Genomic DNA, 21,559 nt, shown 5'->3' on the forward strand with positions numbered 1-21,559 from the left:
CTCTGTGGACTTTTATCATTAAAAAATGTCACTTTGTAAAATTTACCTGACTACTCTACTTTCCATTCTTCGAGGAGAAATTCCCATGCCACTGAACACTTCATGTTTAGATCCTCTTAAAAATTAGCTTTAATTCACTTGCAACAGGGGAGAGGAAAGTATATTTTGAAAGGTAAAAATATTATTTCAGAATTACAAATCTTGGCAGTAATATTAAGAAGCAGATGTAGTAATTGAAACTACTTAAACTTTCTGAATTCATTTATCTAACTAGATTTCAAAATGACTGCTTCCCTTTAAATACGAAGCCTGGACAAATCCAGTAAGGTGTATCCTATTTGGGGGCGGGCAGTTTTGTTTTCGGGGTTTTTTTTTTTAAATATATGTTGGAAGTTAATCCATGAAATCCATGAAAATACAATAAAATTTTGTTACTGCCTATGACCCTTGTTTATAAATGCCATTTATTAATATATTCTCATATACAAGTCCTCACCCTTTATTCAGTTGAATGAATAGAGGTTTTACTTGCTTAGAATGCTGATGGAGACATCATACAAAAGAAAACAGCCACGTTATACCATTTCCTTTCTGATCTTTGATTTTTCTTTATTCATAGAGAATCATGCATGTAATTCTGGCATTCAATATGAGGGATCTGACAGGAATGCATCAACAGAAGCTATTATTCTGAAATACATTATAGTAATTTCAAAATGATACAACGTCACTTTTCATGCAATGATGAATGAGATTATAATAAAGTTTTACTGTAAATTGTACTTATAATAAATAACACCAGAAGTGAACATGTCAGATCAGAAGTAATAAAGTTTTGGTTAACAGCCTACATCCAATCATTAGATAACCATTAATAGTCCATTACAGACTTTCAAGAGAGATTCTCTCTCAGTCCTTCTCTACTTGCATTAAGAGCTTTATATATTTATGTTACAGCAATTAAGTAAAGACTTCAAAGTCAGCAGCATTCAGTTCCAAATTAATTTATAATCAGCATATTAAAACATCTGTACCATTGTAGTGAAATAAATACTGTATAAGTGTTGAATAGTGACTTTACAGATACCTGCTGTTGAATGAAAGAAAGAAAGAAAGAAAGAAAGAATGAACAGTTGCAAAGGCATATTGATCTAACCATCATTTCAAAGTTATTGTATACAAAATAAATCTACAGCTGTTCTTACATCACAATTCTTATTCTAGCATAGTATTTTGCAACAAAGAGCCTCCCGTCAACATTAGGAATTTCTTCACTTGTTCATTGAAAAAGGACTGGGAATGGCTGAGCCATCACAAACGTTGAATCTATCTCCCCTTGTAAGTATTCTCACACTTATCATCAAACTCTCTGTACTGGGCTAGCTTGATTATCACTTCAAAGGTTTTTTTCTCTTACTTAATTGGCCTCTCAGAGTTGGTAAGACAACTCCCACCTGTTCATGCTCTCTGTGTGTGTGTGTGTGTATATATATATATATATATATATATCCTCAATATATGTTCCACTCTATATGCATCCGAAGAAGTGGGCTGTAGCCCACAAAAGCTTATGCTCTAATAAATTTGTTAGTCTCTAAGGTGCCACAAGTACTCCTGTTCTTTTCACTTGTTCAAACAACGAAAGCCACCCTTTACACCAGTGTATCACTCTGACACTGTACCTCAAAGCAGCACCCTGAAACCCCCATATTCACCATCATATAATTATGATATGTTTTGTACAAAGTATGGCTTGTGAGGTATCAGTTTATAAGTCTTGATCTGTTGTACATTAATATCCTGTTGGATTGTACGTGCTATCATTGTACACCTCTACCTCGATATAACGCTGTCCTCAGGAGCCAAAAAATCTTACCGCGTTATAGGTGAAACCACATTATATCGAACTTGCTTTGATCCACCGGAGTGCACAGCCCTGCCCCCCCGGAGCACTGCTTTACCACATTATATCTGAATTCATATTATATCGGGTCGTGTTATATCGGGGTAGAGGTGTATGTGACGTTATGAAGTTTTGCTATGTGTGTATTACTGAAATATGTTGTGAGGTTGGGAACACCCACAACCAGCCTTTCAGGTACACAATGGAGTAGCCAGACACGCTGATGGCCCATTAAATGGAATCCATACTCCCAAACACCATAACAGAAGACTTCTCACAGAGAGCATGTAGACAATGGAGGCTGCTTGACCAACGCGGGCAGATCCCCATGTCACAAGCATAGGTCTTTCCAGCAAGATGGAAGAAACTATAGAAGAGGCGAAGTGACATCATCACTTGGTCTTTTTCTTCCCCCACCTACGCTGGAAGCAACAAGAACACTGGGAAGATAAAGACTTGAATTGAGGAGACTGGTCTAACGGGGAAGCCTGTGTATTAAGAACTATACACATCCAGTGGGATGAGCATCCAGTGGGATGAGAAGAACTGCTTGATCCAAATACTGCCTTGTGTAATAAGGTTTAAGATTTAGACTGTCCGCTTACCTTTTATTTTCTTTGGTAACTATCTCTGACCTTTTGTGCCTACCACTTATAATCACTTAAACTCTATCTTTCTGTAGTTAATAATTCTGTTTTGTATTTTGCGTGAAGTGTTTTGGAAATCTCAGCTCTGTTTACAAAGGCATGTATGTGTCCTCTCCATACTGAGGGAAGAACAGACTGGGTAATAAACTTACACTGGTCAGGCTTCTGACCAGGGCAAGACGGAACAGTTCTGGGGTGCAAGGCTGGAGAGCTGGGGGGAACTGGCTGAAACCTCGTTATTGTTAGTTCATGAGTGGCTAAGAAGGCATTCATGCAACTCAGTTGGGTGTGTCCCTGCCTGTGGATGTCTGTGGAAGTACAGAACCAGCCCAAGGTTTGTGACTTGACACGGCATCATGGAGAGAGAGCGGGATACCCCAGGTTGCTCGGACAGAAGGCTCAGTAGTCCCACAATCCAAGTTGCCCCCAGGGACCCTGTCACACACCCACAACCAGATACAGCCTTTCAGATACAACAATGGAATAGCCAGACAGCGGTTAATGGCTCATCAACACCCATCAAGAAAAGAACCCACTATCCCAGGAACTATATACAATGGAGACTTCTCTGAGAGAACATGTAGATAATGGAGACTATTTGACGAATGGGGCAGACCCCCACATCACAGCAAAAGGTCTTTCAAGCAAGCTGGAAGAAACTATAAAAGAGAGGAAGTGACATCACTTGGCCTCACTTCTCCCACAACTCAACACCGGAATCAGTCTGGACTCTGGAGGACAAAGACTTTGAACTGGGAGAGGGTGGTCCAGGCCTGGAAAGAATTCCAGCCAGTGTATTGAGGATCTGTGACTTGTTCATACCATTTGTCAGGCTGAGACGTTGCTTGATTCAAATCCTGTTTAGTTTGTAGAACTCAGACTGCAAATTTATTTTTGTTTCTAAAGTAACTAATTCTGATTTCCATGTCTGCTACTTATAATCACTTAAAATCTATCTTCTATCCAGGCTTCTGACCAGTGCAAAACAGTACAGTTCTGGGGTGCAAGCCTGGGGAACTGGGGGGTGGGAATTGGCTGGAGCCTATTGTTGATTCATGAGCAGCTGGGGAAAGAATTTATGTAACTCAGTGGGGTGTGTCCCTGCCTGTGGATGTCTGTGTAATTACAGTACCTGCCAGAGGTTCGTGGCTAGACATGGCATCACAGAGTGAGAGGGATACCCCAGGTTGGTGGGACAGAGGGCTCAGCGGTCCCACAGTCCGGGTTGCACCCTGGGGGCCCCGTCACAATCACAACTATGTTAGGAGGCTGCATTGGGTGTAACTACTACCTCAGTGTTGCTACACTGGTACAAAAATCTTTCATGCAGACAAGCCCTAACAGTAGAAAATACAAATCACCAATAATGGAGTATGTCACAATAGATGAAGTCTCAGTTTGGTTTTGCCATTTCTTAATAAATGCTTAATCTCAAGTATAGACAGTAAAAGCACACATCCGTACGTCTACGATATAATGATTTAGGCGGCAGTCTGGCAAATGGCTCTGAATGGGGCAGGGATCCCACATGCAGAATCAATTGCCAGCAGGGTTCGGACTCAGCTGCTGTGCAGCGGCACCTCTCTGAAACTACTATTTTGTTCTCCAGAAATTCAGCTGTAACTCAGTCTCCACCTGTTATGGTTGAAGTAAACCTCAAAAATGAGACTCAGGATGTATTAGAGACTCAGGATTAATGTAGAGACAGGTTCAACGAACCCAAATCCCAGCGTGGACCCTGGGTACACACACTGCTGGCTAGCCCACTCTGAAGCTTGCATTGCGTAGTCTTCACTGCTACTGTTTCCAGCACTATCTGGATTCAAGATAGCTCGAGTAGGCTAGCCTATGCACAGCTTTTGCTATGCATACATACCCTTTGGGAGTCTGCAGAGAGCCTGGAAAATTGCTTACAGCTGTGAACTACCACATTCATCTCAGTGATGATAGTTAACAATGCTGACCTTTATACTATTTCAGTGATCGTGTAAGAAAGGAGAGGGAGGACCACAGATCTGCACAATTTACTGCAAGTGGTGTCTGATTTTGAGCAATTTGGAAGATGCCCCCACTTATTTTCCCTAATCAAGAAGGAGCCAAGCCCACGAAGCCTACCAGAGCCCATGGACATATTCAAACCCCATCAAGCCAAAGCTCAGAAACCTGCACAACAATATTTTATACATCTGCACAATCTACTGTGAATGGCATCTCACTCTGATGACTCTCATGGGCAGAGATCAGAAGAGTACTACCACATTTTAGTTTCCCAATTTGACCCGTTTGCTTTACTGGGAATTTAAGTTATTAAAGGAAGCAGCTGAACTTTAGTAAACTCTCTACTAAGTTCTAAGATCATTGATCTCACAAAAGTGAACTAAAGAAATTAATTTTCTGCAACCTCTGCTTAACACATCCAGTTGGATACAGTCAGCCTGACAGTCAGGAAACCAACCAAGTTGGTTGTTTTTTAAAAGAGAAATTTAATAAGTATCCATTTTTGTGGTACTCTGTTTAAATATTATAAGATTTTTGGTATAGTAAAGAAGCAATCTCCAAATCTGTGTGCCTGAAACCACACGTCTACTTTTGTGTGTGTTCAATACAGGGCACCTAGGATTCTTCACATGCAAACATTCAGATGTAGGTATACAAACAAAATTGTACAAATGCATTGAATACAGCCACTATTTTTGCATGTGTGAAATCCTAGGCACCTAAAAGTTAGTCCACAAAAGTCCAGGTACACAATTTTATGCATGCAAATTTGGAAATAGAGCTGAGGTCCCTTAGAAGATATGACCTGTAGATTAGAACCCATTTATTCCATTTAAAAGAAGAACATTAACAATCATGATAACATATCAATAAGAAATTCTCCACCAAATAAATTTACTGTATGTCCATGGCAGGTAATAATTCCAGAAAGTACTTAGAGCTGACAGTAATCTGGTTAACGACACAGCCACACACACACTACAGTGAATTAGTAATTATACAATGTCATTCACAAAAGGAAGACTCTCATATTATGTCAAGAGCAGAAGCTCCTTATTACTGTTTCTTTATTGCTCTACTCCCAGAGGAAATACAGCAGTACATCATTCCTGAATAAAAACAAATTGAGCAAAACACGCTATTTCTATGATTCCCCCAAGGCACCCTTAGAGCCTTGGCATAAGCTTCCCCTTTGCTACAAGATGTCACAGACCCACACAATCAAGGGCTGCTAGAGACTCAGCTTTGGAGCAGTCTCTAGAAGGAACCCCTTCATGGTGCCAGACCCCCTAGGGGTCTCACTCTTCCTCCAGGGTAAGCCACATGGCCTCATTACATGGACCTCGGGGCCTTCTGCACTCCTGCTTCACACCGTGGACTCTATTCAGCGAATCCAATTGAGCCAGACTCCTGATGAAGATTTGTACACTTTTCAGGAATAAATGCACCTCACCCAGCAATTGCAGTGAAACTCACTCAGCATTGTCAAAATACTAGGGTTTATTCATTAACTGGAACACAGCATAGGAAGTCCTTAGGGTAGTATAGGGAACTGAAGGTTAAAGCATAGTCCACTCTGGTTTAGCCCAAAGCCCAGCCAAGCTGTAGTGAACCTTTTGGTTCAAGCACTGTCGGTCTCTTCCAATCTGACCTCCTTGGTTAGACTCCCGGTGACAGCACTGACACCTTCCAGCAGCCAGCTCCTATCCCTCAACTTCAGTCCTTTGATCTTGAGTTGGGATTATTGTTCAGCTTTCCTAAGGAGAGGCAGAGAAGTCCATATCCCTTATCATTGGTTGCTAGGTGTCAACGTCCTGGTGAATGGATTTCCCATTGTCTTCTCAGATACTCGACTGAGACTAAGGCCCAGATACAGCTAGGCAACCCCCACACCTATGTGTCCAGGTCTTCTCTAAAAGCAGTCCCCTTCCACCCACTGGGTAACAATGCAGTACACAGGGGACACTGAGGCACAAACAGGATTCATAAAATTATTACAAAAAAATCCTGCTTCATCACACAAAGACAGGATTTTGGACAAGGCTCTCTTTTCCAGAAGGTTTGGGAAATGAGATGTTTTGCTTCCCTCTCCCGCAAATGATAGCTGAAGCTATTCTCTAAAAGAAAGCAAAGTACAGCTGTGTTCCTCAGCTCCAGAAAAAAAAAAAACACCATACTTTTCCCTACTGACCATAAAGAGTCATTGCTCAAGTAATACAGCACTAAACCTCATCAGAGCTACCAACACCAATTTGGAATTGGCATAGAACCCTTTCTTTGCCCCTGGTCAGAGAATCTTCTGGGACATCTTAGGATCTTTCCAATTTTCACCATGGCTAATTTCAGGGTAACTGGTCTCCTGTAGGAGCAGTCATCCACATCAGAGACTCCAGGATACATGAAACCAGGAAAACATATAAAGCAGCTTTGGATAAATAATGTTGCTAGTGATGATGAGGTTTTCCATATGGATGTTGTACAAATCCCATATACTGCTGATGGATCCCATATGGGATTTGTACATGGAAGAGCATGAGGAGAGACAGGGTTTCCCAATCATCCCTACTTCCTGGAATCCCAGGCCTGGTCTACACTATGAGTTTAATTCGAATTTAGCAGCGTTAAATCGAATTAACCCTGCACCCGTCCACACAACGAAGCCATTTATTTCAAAATAAAGGGCTCTTAAAATCGATTTCTGTACTCCTCCCTGACAACTGGAGTAGCGCCCAAAATCAATATTCTCATTTCGAATTAGGGTTAGTGTGGCCACAATTTGATGGTATTGGCCTCCGGGAGCTATCCCACAGTGCACCATTGTGACCGCTCTGGACAGCAATCTGAACTCGGATGCACTGGCCAGGTAGACAGGAAAAGCCCCGCAAACATTTGAATTTCATTTCCTGTTTGCCCAGCACAGGAGAGCATAGGTGACCACAGAGAGCTCATCAGCACAGATAACCATGCAGGCCGATAATCGAAAAAGAGCACCAGCATGGACCGTACGGGAGGTACTGGATCTGATCACTATATGGGGAGAGGATTCAGTGCTAGCAGAACTTCGTTCAAAAAGACGAAATGCCAAAACTTTTGAAAAAATCTCCAAGGGCATGATGGAGAGAGGCCACAAATAGGGACTCAGAGCAGTGCCGCGTGAAAGTCAAGGAGCTCAGACAAGCCTATCAGAAAACCAAGGAGCCAAACGGTTGCTCCGGGTCAGAGCCGCAGACATGCCGCTTCTACGCTGAGCTGCATGCAATTCTGGGGGGGGCCGCCACTACTACCCCACCTCTGACCGTGGATTCCGAGGCGGGGTAATCTCATCAGCCACACCTGAGGATTCTGTGGACGGGGAAGAGGAGGAGGAGGAGGAGGACGACGACGAGCTTGCGGAGAGCACACAGCACTCTGTTCTCCCCAACAGCCAGGATCTTTTTCTCAGCCTGACTGAAGTATCCTCCCAAGCCAGTACCCAAGACCATGACCCCATGGAAGGGACCTCAGGTGAGTTTACCCTTTAAAATATAAAACATGGTTTAAAAGCAAGCGTTTTTTAATGATTAATTTGCCCTGAGGACTTGGGATGCATTCGCGGCCAGTACAGCTACTGGAAAAGTCTGTTAACATGTCTGGGGATGGAGCGGAAATCCTCCAGGGACATCTCCATGAAGCTCTCCTGGAGGTACTCCAAAAGCCTTTGCAGAAGGATTCTGGGCAGTGCAGCCTTATTCCGTCCTCCATGGTAGGACACTTGACTATGCCATGCTAGTAACAAGTAATCTGGTATCATTGCATGACAAAGCCTGCCAGCGTATGGTCCCAGTGTTTGCTGGCATTCAAGCAACATCTGTTCTTTATCTCGCTGTGTCATCCTCAGGAGAGTGATATTGCTCATGGTAACCTGGTTGAAATATGGGAATTTAATTAAGGAGACAGAGGTGGCCGTTCCTACTGGGCTGTTTGTCTGTGGCTGAAAAGAAATCCTTCCCTGCAGTTAGCCAAGCGAGCGGGGAGGGTGGGAGGGGGGAGAATTGGCGCTGAGCTTTTCGCCTTTGGCTAGCAGGGACCTTCCCTGATACCAGCCACGCGGTGGGGGGAGGGGTACAGCGATCATCCCAGATAATTCATGGTGGGAGGGGGAGGGGGGTTAGTTTGGTTCTGCAGGGATCTTCCCTGATACCAGCCACGCGGTGGGGGGAAGGATAAAGCAATCATCCCAGAGAATTGGATTCGGGGGGAGGGTTAGTTTGTTTTCTGCTGCTGAAGGTTAACAAGAAAACCACAGCAGTCAACAGGCTTTGCTTGGTATGTGGGAAAGGAGGGCACAGAAGCCGAAAGACAATGGCTTACCATGGCCACATGCAAGCCGAATTCTGTTGCCCAGACCTGCGTCTGTGATCTCTAACACCAAAGCCACAGGCACTCAATATTAAGATGGAAAATGCGACCTTGTACTGAAATCACATGTGCTATATAATGTGAATAGTGTTTTTCACTGTGAAAGAATATAAGCATTGTTCTGTAAAATGTATCTTTTTAAAAACTTCTCTCCTTTTTTCCATCCCTCCAGCAGCTGCAAATTTTTCAAGCCTCTCAGATAAGGCGGCGGAGAAAGAGGACTCGAGACAAGATGTTCTCGGAAATAATGGAATGCACCCGCAATGAAAGAGCTCATTTGAATGAGCGGAAGGACACAGTATCTAAGTACAGGCAAGATGCCAGCGAACGTGAGGTCATGAGGGACGCTCGAGATGAGAGGTGGCAGGCTGCAACGCTGGGGCTGCTGCGTGATCAAACGGACACCCTCCGGCGTCTGGTGGAGCTTCAGGAACGGCAGCAGGATAACAGAGTGCCGCTGCAGCCGCTGTATAACCTCCCTCCCCGCTAACCATGTTCCATAGCCTCCTCACCCAGACATGTAAGAACGCGGGGAGGGAGGCTCCGTGCACCCTCCCACTCCACCCCAGTGGACAGCCCAACCAAAAGGCTGTCATTATATTGAATTTTTTCAGTGGCCTTTTACTTCCCTCCTATCCTCCTCCCAAACCTCATCCGGGTTACCTTGTCAGTTCTCTCCCTATGTTTATAATCAATTAATAAAGAATACATGACTTTTAAACAATAGTGACTTTATTTCCTTTAAAAGCAAGCTATGATTTAAGAGGGGAGGGTGGTTTGCTTACAGGGAATGAGTCAATTAAGGGGGCGGGTTTTCAACAAACACAACTTTCACACCGTAGCCTGGCCAGTCATGAAACTGGTTTTCAAAGCTTCTCCGATGCGCAGCGCTTCCTGGTGTGATCTTCTAATCGCCCTGGTGTCTGGCTGCGCATAATCAGCAGCCAGGCGATTTGTCTCAGCCTCCCACCCCACCATAAAGGTCTCCCCCTTACTCTCACAGAGATTGTGGAGCACACAGCAAGCAGCAATAACAATGGGAATATTGGTTTGGCTGAGGTCTGACCGAGACAGTAACGAGCGCCAGCGACCTTTTAAACGGCCAAATGCACATTCTACCACCATTCTGCACTTGCTCAGCCTGTAGTTGAACAGCTCCTGACTCCTGTCCAGGCTGCCTGTGTATGGCTTCATGAGCCATGGCATTAAGGGGTAGGCTGGGTCCCCAAGGATAACTATAGGCATTTCAACATCCCCAACGGTTATTTTCTGGTCCGGGAAGTAAGTCCCTTGCTGCAGCCGTTTAAACAGAGCAGTGTTCCTGAAGACGCGAGCGTCATGAACCCTTCCCGGCCAGCCCACGTTGATGTTGGTGAAACGTCCCTGGTGATCCACAAGTGCTTGCAGCACCATTGAAAAGTACCCCTTGCGGTTTATGTACTGGGTACCCTGGTGCTCTGGTGCCAAGATAGGGATATGGGTTCCATCTATCGCCCCACCACAGTTAGGGACTCCCACTGCAGCAAAGCCATCCACTATGACCTGCACATTTCCCAGAGTCACTACCTTTCGTAGCAGCAGCTCAGTGATTGCTTTGGCTACTTGCATCACAGCAGCCCCCACAGTAGATATGCCCACTCCAAATTGATTCCCGACTGACCGGTAGCTGTCCGGCGTTGCAAGCTTCCACAGGGCTATCGCCACTCGCTTCTCAACTGTGAGGGCTGCTCTCATCCTGGTATTCTGGCTCTTCGGGGCAGGGGAAAGCAAGTCACAAAGTTCCATGAAAGTGCCCTTACGCATGCGAAAGTTTCGCAGCCACTGGGAATCGTCCCACACCTGCAACACTATGCCGTCCCACCAGTCTGTGCTTGTTTCCCGGGCCCAGAATCGGCGTTCCACGGCTATAACCTGCCCCATTAACAGCATGATCTCCAAAGCACCGGGGCCCGCAGTTTGATAGAATTCCATGTCCATGTCCTCATCACTCTCGGCGCCGCACTGCCATAGCCTACTCCTCGCCGCCTGGTTTTGCAGGTTCTGGTTCAGCATAAACTGCACGATAACGCGCGAGATGTTTACATCTTACATCTGTCTTGAGCTGAGTGGGCTCCATGCTTGCCGTGGTATGCCGTCTGCACTGTTCACCCAGGAAAAAGGCGTGAAACGGTTGTCTGCCGTTGCTTCCCTAGAGAGGGGGGAGGATGTACCCAGAACCACCCGCGACAATGTTTTTGGCCCCATCAGGCATTGGGATCTCAACCCAGAATTCCAATGGGTGGAGGAGACTGCGGGAACTATGGGATAGCTACCCACAGTGCAACGCTCCGGAAATGGACGCTAGCCCCGGTACATGGACGCACACCGCCGAATTAATGTGCTTAGTGTGGCCGCATACATTCGACTTTATACAATCTGTTTCCAAAATTCGAATTATATAAATTCGGATTCATCCCGTAGTGTAGTCATACCCCCAGTCTCAGTCCAGGCAGCCATTGCATTTAATTCTCCCAAACATTCCTGGCTTCCCAAGACTTCCTTCTACTGCCTTTTCAAAGCCAAAGTATAAGACAGTAAATTCTCTGCTAGTTTTCCTGCAGCCCAAGTCCTTTGGAAATCTTCCCTTTTCCCAAACAAAAGAGGTCAGGGCACTAACAGCCCTTTGCTCTTTTATCCTCAGAGCAAAACAATAATAATAAAAAATAAAGTCAAACTGCAAGCAAACAGCATTAAACATATAGTAGACTTGAAATCAGGTTGGTGGCATCTCCTTGGTCAGAAGCAAACCTCTGCCAGGGTCCGGACACACAGGACTGCTCACCCACTCCCAGCAACCTCTGACTTCCTTTTCCTTATAAATGCTCCCAGAAGGTTAACAAGCTCCAGCTGCTTCCTGTCCCTTCTCATAGAATCACAGAATATCAGGAGCTCATCTAGTCCAACCCCCTGCTCAAAGCAGGACCAATTCCCAGACAGATTTTTGCCCCCTCAAGGAATGAACTTACAACCCTTGCCATCCTAGTGTGGAACTGTAGGATTTTCTGACCCACCCACCATCTTGCCACCCTTACTCCCAGAGGAATGGTACATTGTCATAGGATAACAATCAATGGGTTTATGTTTTCTTGATTCTAGGAAAGGAGGAGCTCATGCTTTATTAGTGAAGTTGAAACAGCTACTGCACGTTGATGGAAGACACTCTGATGACCAATAAATTAATTGGATAAGACACTCTGATGTCGCTATCAAAGGGGTGAATTGGTTGCATTATCCTACTCCTATGTTGTTGGGATTTTTTGTCCATTAGAATCTGAATAAGATTTGAAAGGTTTTGGTTTTTGAAAGGAGATTATAATCTTTTGCTCAAAGAACAGTCTGCTTAATTGGCAACCCTACTAGGCTTTATTTCCTATGAAAAAACATCTGAACTGAAAGTGTTGAATGTCTCCAAACATCATTTTCTAGATTATAGTGTGTCATTTTCTACTTCTGCTATGAATAAAATGGCATTAACTGTCATACATTATCCTTGATAAACCCCTGCAGATTTGCATTGAGGATGCAACAATACAAGTATTCTCCAGGTATAAAAAAAATCAACTTCTGAATTATTTTGTTCATTCCTACCTTCTGGTTTGATATCTAAGAAGAACAAAATGTCTAAAATGGATTATAGGTCATGCAAGAATAGATATTTCCCTTTTATGTTTTCAATCACTCACAAGGGCCTCTGTAACTAAACTATTAGCTATTGAAACAATAATAGAAGGTATCCTCAGGGGGGCTAATTGGACAAAGGAATCAACTTTTAGGCTTCATAAAAAACAGCTGGTTCAAAGATATTGTTACATGCTTTAAATGAAGCAGTAAAGAGTCCCTCAACTAAAAATTATGACTTTTCTAATAAAAGGTCATTAGGATATTAATTAGAGACAAAGACAAGATATTATGACCCCTTCTGACACCATACTGTTTTAGGCTCACAAATATCTCTAAGAAATTATTTTAAGATCACAAATATCTCTAAGAGGACCCCCGATCAAATTTTTGGCTGTATTATCTGGCCAGAGGAACAGAATAAAAAAAATCTATTTCCTTTTGTGGATTGTTCATATTTTGAATTATGCTGAGTCAAATTGTGCCAGAGGGGGATTAAAATATTGAACTGGAAACAAAGAAAAGATTTAGATATTTAAGGGTGCTAGGTTAAAGTCCTGTATGCTATGTGTTCTGCAGTTTGGGGGGAGTGGGGGTTTAAGAGGCAGGAGTTGTTGGGAAGGTTGTTTTTGTTTTTTTGTTTTATGTTTTTTAAACACAGTCTGAAGATATAAACCTGCCTCTGTCTCGGATTCATTTTTCTTTCATATACTTTTGGAAAATTATACACTCAACTTTCCAAATCACGTTCTTCGAAGTTTTGAGATGCAGTAGAAAATAGTCTCACTTTTCCCTCAATAAATGGATGTTAAGAAACTTTAGTAGTAGTAATGAGCTACTCAATAGTTTGGTGAGAAGTATGAAAAGAATCCATCTTCAGCCTTGTGTAGCTACAGGGAGTATCAACACACAATTTGTCTTATAATTAAATATTTTTTTAAAAAATAAACATCATTTATCCAGTTAACCTTTGCTGGTGAGTTTCTATGCCACCAGCTACTGCTGCTCCAGTATCCTGTACCTTTTAAATAGTTAACTATTAGCAGCTGCATTTCTGTAAGATGTACCTGAAACATTTGGCAACCATCATGTATCTAATGTACAATGACAATATTCAAAATAACCTCAGTATTTCTCAAAAACAGCCTTAAATAAAGGTAAGAGATGCTAAAAGTGGTAAAAGTGCACTGTAAAGTGAATGAGAAGCATACTAGTATACCAGCTACCACATAGCTTTTGGTTTACTCCCAGAATTCAAAAGCAGAGCTGTTAGAGCATTCTGGATACTGCCATATAAATTAATAACCCTAGCATCTCACTTCTAGTATATACACCTTTCATTAAAAAATCTCAAAGCACTTAACAAATGATAACTATTCTCCACAACACCCATTTAAGGTTAGTAAGTATTGTTATCATTCTAGAGATGGAGAAACCTAGGCAAAGAGAGAATACATGACTTGCCTATGATCACAGCATCAGTCAGCATCAGAGCTGAGTAGAAAACCCAAACTCCCAACTCTAAACAATAGACAGTAATTTCGGCTTTTTGTTCCCACAATTCCCTCTTCTCAACATTGCAGGAGAGAATCAGAATAATGTTTTAAATCATCATCCACTATAGTAGCACATGAAACTTGAATGATCAAGAGCTGTTAAAAATTGAAGTCTGTTATAGTGCATCACTTGAAAAAAATTGTAAAAAGCAGGTAAAACTTGGAGAAATAAAGATAACAGGCCAACTCAAAAAAAATGTACATGGCACTAAAAGACAAAGAAAGCTAAGATAGACTAAAGCTTTTGTCTTTTATAAACCCTTTTCTGTCCCACTGCTGATCTCTCCAGTTACCAAAACTATTAAGCCCAAGTTTAATTTTCAAAGAGGCTGGGTACCTAAATCCTAGAGCACCAATGTAAGGCTTAATCAAACGCCAAATATCAAAATTCAATAAACACAGATATTAATAAAAAACAGGGTGAAATCTTCAAAACTAAAGTGTTAACAACAAAAACTAAATGTAGTATTTGGCCCATCACCACATTAAAAAAAAAAAGACTTTCAGAACAATTTTGGACATTCAGTCAGAGATTGACCACATCAGGTTGATGTCAAACTCAATAAAGTGGAAGGAAATGGTCTCTGATTGTGGAACTTTTTAATATCCTTACTAGCTGGTCAACAAGTCAAGAGCTGTTTGAGGCGTTACAACAGCAGAGCATGCAGAGTTAAAGTACTGCAACAGCAGCTCATTGGGAAAGAAAGAAGGTAAAAGGTAAGGGACTGTAGAGAATGGCAGAGTTTGATCAGACACCCACTAAACCTATTCAGATCATCTTACTAGGCTTCAAAAATGAGCCCTCTCCTTTGCACCCAAGAGCATAATCCTGGTATAAACCCAGTGTATTCCTATCCCTTGGTATTAGGGCTTCAGCCCAGAACTTTCATATCATTCGTGGTTGCTCCTACAGGTCAGTTAAATGTTAAGCACCTGTTTCCTCCTAAATAATGGTGAGTAGCAATTTATTTCAACCCACAACACCAAACTGCTAATATGGGGGACATGCTTTTCCCTCCCTTTGTCATTTATCCTCCATTTTGTCTGCTTCTCCCTCTCTATTGAGCTCTGTGTGTATTTCGGCCACTCCCCTTCTTCTTTGTTTGTTGCCCATCCACTTCTGTTTTCTGTCTCCTTGCTTGTTTTATTTCCTCTCTCTCCATGTTCTTCACTGGACCCTGCCTTAACTCAGCTGAAAGCTGAAAAGGACTGAACTGGGCACAGTGAAATTTATAAAACCCAAGATAATTTCACTGATTACTGTACTCATTAAGAGAAGCTGGATGCTTACCATTTTTGAAAAATCAGGCCATTTTACTTAGGGGCTTACATATGGTCTCAGGAACCATAAATTTAGACGCCAATTTTTTTTAGACTTTGGTCTTAACCTAGACACTTTGTTATGTTACATGTCTTTTTTATTATTACAGTGCCAAACAGCCACTGCACATGGACAACGTTTGTACCTTTCTTGCAATGGAGTATTGAAATATATGTGGATCATACTCTCTGAACAATTGACATTTAGAATAATCTTGCTCTCTATACCCTGCCTGCTCACAACACTAACACTCCAATAGAAAGACAGAATAGTGTGATAAGAATGCTTGGTGTTTTTGCAGAAGCACACAAAAAGTTCATTGTTGGAAGGCTGCCCAGCATGGATTTTATCTGTGTTGCAACTCTCTAAATTGCTGAGAGATTAGGACACAATTAAATTCTTAACAAGTCAACTTTGACAATACAACTTTACAAGGTACTTTGTAAAGCAGTTCAGACTCAAAAGTGACACACTCTTAAGGATTGTCTACTCAAGCATTTAGTTTGCAGCAAACTGGGGTGTGACTCTACCCAGCACTGCTGCACATTAACTTTCCCATGGACCCCGCTGACATGCACTAACAACTCCTTCATATGCGTTGATCTACTCCACTTTGAAACACAGGGTCCACATGGACAATTAATGCACGGCAGGCTACTATGGGGTAGATTTACACCCCAGTTTGCTGCAAATTAAATGTAAACAACACCTTAAGCTGCTACTGTATATTCTGGCAGAACGGAGAATGTCATATTGGATTCTATGTGTTTTTTTTTTTTAAATACCAGAAATTAAGGGAAAAAAAACAGTATTAGCATTGATAGCTTTCCCCTCTAGCTCTGCCGCTGTAGTAGGGTTACCATATTTTAATTTTAAAAAAGGAGGACACTCCACGGGCCCGGCCCCGCCCCAACTCCGCCCCTTCCCCGCCCCTTTCCCAAAGTCCCCGCCCCAACTCTGCCCCCTCCCCTGAACGCTCCGCCCCCTGCTCCTTCCCCTCCCCTGCTTCCCGCGAATCAAATGTTTGCGGGAAGCCTGAAACAGGGAGGCAGCAAGTAAGCTGGGGCAAGGGGCGGCACGGCCCAGTGGCTTCCTCCGGCAGCCGGCTCAGGCCAAGAGGCTCTGGCCCTGGCATCTCCCACCCGGCTCGGGCCCTGGGGCACTGGCCCCCAGCCGAGCACCGCCGGCCCCCGGCCCAGCACCGCCGGCCCCGCACCACCGAGCACCGCCAGCCCCCGGCCCCGCACCGCCGGCCCCGCACCGCCAGTCCCGCCGGCCCCTGACCCCGCACCGCCGGCCGAGCACCCCTGGCTCCGGCCTCCCTATTTTCCCGGACATATCTGGCTTTTTGGGATTTCCTCCCGGACAGGGATTTGAGGCCCAAAAAGCCAGACATGTCCGGGAAAATCCAGACATATGGTAACCCTACGCTGTAGTTAGCTAATAAAACTATTCACAAAGCTAAACTGACATCATCCATGATACTGGTGGACAAATAAAAATGCCATATTAATTCACTTCCAACAGAAATACAAGGAAAAAGACAGGAAATTCAATTCCCTCCCTTCAGACCATTTTCAAGTGTTTCAGACTTAAGGGGATAGTTTTAAATTTATTTTTTTTTTAATTGCAAAAATGTCAGTTATGTAATAAAGCACTTTTTAAATAGTATGTGTGTCCTGAAATTTTCTTTAAAGGATTATTGTTTTTAAAAAAATAAAAATTCTGTTCTCCAAAGTGTCTTAGACCTGGGGTTTTTTGTTTGTTTTTTAATTTCACAAAAATTTTGAAATTGTTTCCATTTTGTGGTGTTCAAAATGAATCCATTTTTTCAAAATTTTAAATGTTTAGTTTTGATCAAAAGTTACTGGAACTTTCTGTTTAATCGAAAACTGTGGGGGTTTTTCCAATAGAAAAATGTTAGCAATTCCCATAAAAATCATTGATAAAAAGTTAAAAAAAAAAAAAAATCACAAAACCGAAAAAACTTTTTAGTCAGTTATTTACATCCTACACACGCTTAAAAAAAAAAAAAAAAATAGAAAGATCTATCCGTAGAGAAAAAAACAATTCACCTGAAAAATTTCAACCAGATCTTATGTTTACAGGATTCTACCAGCAAAAAAGAGTGGAGAAACCGAAGAGTACCAATGAGTGAAAATCAGAATTTCTGTCCCCTGTCCCCTTTCATTTTTTTTCCCAAGTCTGGAAGAAAGGTTGAAATATAAAATTTCCAAAGTTGCAAAAAATTTTGAAAACCATAAAGGTTTTGTCTTGACATTTTTGAAACATTTCGATATTCAGGGAATAGTGTTGTAAAGAGCTTGAATTGTTTTACTGGGATACAATTAGAAATATGTAAAATTACAAATTTAAGCTATTTGTGCTTGCTCTAAAAAGTGATATACTGCATTTTGCAATACAATGCAATTTCAAATGTCATATCCAAGCCTGAAAATCAAGGTTTATGATTAACATAGCACCTCAACTTAGCTATAGCAGAAAAACCCAAGAGCCAAATCCTGCTCATCTTTCTAATTCACTTAGGCAATTTTGAAAATTCCACTCATAGTGTATTTACAAGAGTAATGTAATGTTTTACAAACAACCAATTTCTCAGACAGTCCCCCATCTGAAACTCTTTCATTATGATTTTTCTCTTTCTTAAAAATTACACTTTTGTTGCAAGAAATTAGGGCAAGGAATGATATTGAGAGACGAATGAATAGCAGCTACAAGGAACAGCAGGTGTCCATTCAAAAAGCACCTCTCATTTCTACCACAATTATTTTGTTCTTCTGAAAGCACAGTAAGATGAACACTTATTAATATTTTACTAGCTAGAGACCTACACTTATCCCAGTTGCATAAGTAAATGCCATTCGACAGATGAGGAAATATTTCATGTCCATGCACAATTTTCACAGTCATCTGCAACACATTTACTCCAGCCAACATGCCACTAAGTAGTATGCCAGCTCTACAATTATGTTTGTGCCTTACCCACAAAAATAATTTGGCCATGGCACAAGAGCCAATGGATCCAATTAATCTCTTATGAAAGTTTCTTAGCTTCAATGGACTTATACCTGGGATAAATCTGACTCTTAATCTTTATTTTTGATGTAAAAAGAAAATACGAATATATTTTCTGGACCAAAAAATAAAAATATTGTTTGAAAGAAAATTTTAAATCAGTTTAAGATTATTTTCCTTAGTAAATTAAAACTCATGAAGAATACAACCATTCAAATGCATAAGAGTGAATACATCATGCAGATGTTTGATCAGGTATAGCTAGCAAATGTTTCTATTTTGACTTCCTGCATCATGACCAGTTAACTAACAAATGAGGCATCCTGCAAAGCTCTTGATCCTGTAAGTTGCTCTGTATAGGTTATGGGGTCTGCCTAGATGGAGCAGCCTGCAGGATCGCTGTATCGCACAAATTATGTTAGTTGACACCTAAAAGGAAAACAAACATGCCTATGGCCAACATAGTAACTGCAATTTATAACTGCTGAATATGTGCAATTAATGTTAAAAATCAAAAACAACATACAATCAACTTACTAGCATGTTTATCTGCAAGCATTATAAGGCTGTTGGAAATGTCTCGTCGTCTGTAAAAGCACACAACTTTTGCTTCCACATTGCCATTAGCAGTCTAGAAAATAAAATAAATTAGTCAAGTCAGGGTCTGTCCTCACTCTACTGAATTGTTAGAATCATATGTACCCAATCCTCCAGGATTTAATCACATTGACTACATCATGACTGCTTGTGTGATTTAGAACTATCCAGGTGAGTACTCACATAAGTAAGGGTTTCCAGGAGCAAGCCCATACTAACTACAGCTCACTTCATCTAAGCATTTATACTGACTGCAAAAAATTACTTATAGTATTATTTTGTAACTAGGACTAATGACAATTTCATTTTAAGGTAAGAATTCTTTAGAAAACCTATATATATTAAAAGCTTATTTAACATTTCTTTTTAATTCCTTTTTTGTAAGCAAATGTGCATTTCAAATTACTATGTCAATTTCATTTAAACTATGTTCAATATAACCCATTAAAGTTTATTTGACAAATTCGCTTACTTCAGTTAACTAGATGGAAAAATTACTTACCTTACAATTCTCCTTTGAGGATATTATCTTGCAGGATTCTTACTACTGGGGCTTAGCTCTGGCTGGCAATATTCTGCTAACACTTAAAGAATTTTTAACATCTCTCTCCTCCTGCATCCTTCTGTCTTATTCCTTATACACTATTCACTGTCTCATCCTCCTGTTTCATTTACAATTTCTGCAGTGAACAAAGAAGGGCCCCTATAGGCAGCAGCCTCATTCACGGTGAAAAATGCTCATATGTAGTAATAATCTTGTAAAAGACATGCCAGTAATTTTTTGTGTGACTTCCATCGCCCATGAACAACTTCAACTATTCAAAATCATGAGCCCATAGTTCACACCCCATGTTTTCATGCTATGGGAATAAGAGTCAAAATCCAGTGCAATAGTTCACTATGTATATTAAAAATTAGCAGTGTTCCAACCGTTTACATACTCTCTTTAAAATAGATTCATGCGACAGTTGAGAGTTTCGCCATGTTTTACTTGTTGTTTTTTTAAAAGATATGTAGGTATAATGACTAATAAACAAAATAAAAACATGTTTTTTCAGTTTTCTTTCTTCTTAATTTGATGCCCTTAACACCTGAAAGATACATACTTCCCCATTAGGAATCTGGACTAAATCCTAGAAACCACTCTGTTTTAAAAATCAATAAATGACTGTGCCCTACATCCCACCAACAAGATTACATTATGGCAATCCAGTTTAAAGGTAATAAACATTACTTTTAGAACATTATTGGAATCACTTCATTTACAGCAAAGAAAACCTACTGTATTCCAATAGAAGTCCAAACTGATTATAAAATGTGTGAGGTGAAAGTATTAGCTGAGTGGCAGTGGTCTCAGATCGCTCTAAAAATTAATACAGAGGAAAGAACAACAGGAAGACCCCTTGCCGATTACCAAATGTTGTGAATTACAAATAGGTTTTAAAAAACATTTTTTTTTAATTTATATTTTGACACTACAAAATATACTTTAGTTTCGTCATTTATTTTGATATGAGAAATTTACTTATAAGTGTTGCTAATAGTTCTTTATAGCACACTAGTAAATAAACTGCCAAATGTTTTATAAAAATAATATAGTCTCCGTAACATGAGACTTCACGACAGGGCCTTCATGCTTCCCCATACTGCCACCTCAAACAGCCTCAATCCTGCCATGGGAAAACTTTCCCTAAGGATGAAAGTAGAGAGTTGAGTCTCCATGGCCATTCAAATCTCTGGTGCTTATTCAAAGACTGCCAACAAAGGGTGCAAACAACTTCAGTGGCGTTGCAGTTTTTATTATCTGGACATCTATCGATTGGGAACTGTCTGAGAATCCCAAGTCATTTCTCATATGCCACTGAACATTAAATGGTGAGAAATTATGGTAATTACCATCCTGGGCTAGATCATCAGAAAGGTGAAATAATTCATGCCACTACCAATCTCCTGAGCATACAGGCCCATAGCCTTGTGGAAGGTTTGGTTTTGGATTTTTAAAAAGTAGAATCATCCTTATCACGATGTACTGGCTGTTTTTCCACATAGTGCAAAATTATAAGAGATCACATAGTAATATTTCAGTATAAAGTACACACAAATCTCCAAAACAACACAGCATGTTTATGGAAATCATTCAAGAGCTGGGAAAATACTGTTTGGGTTTTAAGAACTACACATTTGCACTAGTCTGGGAGTTACATCAGGTTTTATAAAGTAGTGTATAGGATTTTTACATATTCATGTACCTTGTTAAGTTCTTCTATTCGCCTGATCAGATATGGATTGCTCGAGGAGTTTTCAAAATAAACGTAATCTGTAACAAAAGGCAGAGAGATATTTAATTATTTCAAAAGCAGTATTTGTAGAATATTGTTTTTGTCAATGCATAATTCCCCTAACTCTAGAGGTTTGTAAAAAGCAGGTGCTTCAATCATATTCAATG

At 41.2% G+C, this 21,559-nt stretch overlaps 1 protein-coding gene across 2 annotated transcripts in view; it reads right to left on the bottom strand.

Annotated features, from left to right (window-relative positions):
- Positions 1 to 21,559, bottom strand: part of MTA3 (metastasis associated 1 family member 3) — a 189,373-nt gene that overhangs the window by 163,825 nt on the left and 3,989 nt on the right. For both annotated transcript variants that reach the window (XM_054023618.1, XM_054023619.1), the window contains exons 2-3: positions 21,363 to 21,430; positions 19,054 to 19,147 (exon numbers count right to left, since the gene is read on the bottom strand). In XM_054023618.1, the coding sequence (XP_053879593.1) occupies positions 19,054 to 19,147; positions 21,363 to 21,430 (162 nt within the window). The remainder of the gene's footprint in view (positions 1 to 19,053; positions 19,148 to 21,362; positions 21,431 to 21,559) is intronic.

The sequence above is a fragment of the Malaclemys terrapin genome, chromosome 3, assembly GCF_027887155.1.
Source record: "Malaclemys terrapin pileata isolate rMalTer1 chromosome 3, rMalTer1.hap1, whole genome shotgun sequence".
NCBI lineage: Eukaryota > Metazoa > Chordata > Testudines > Emydidae > Malaclemys > Malaclemys terrapin.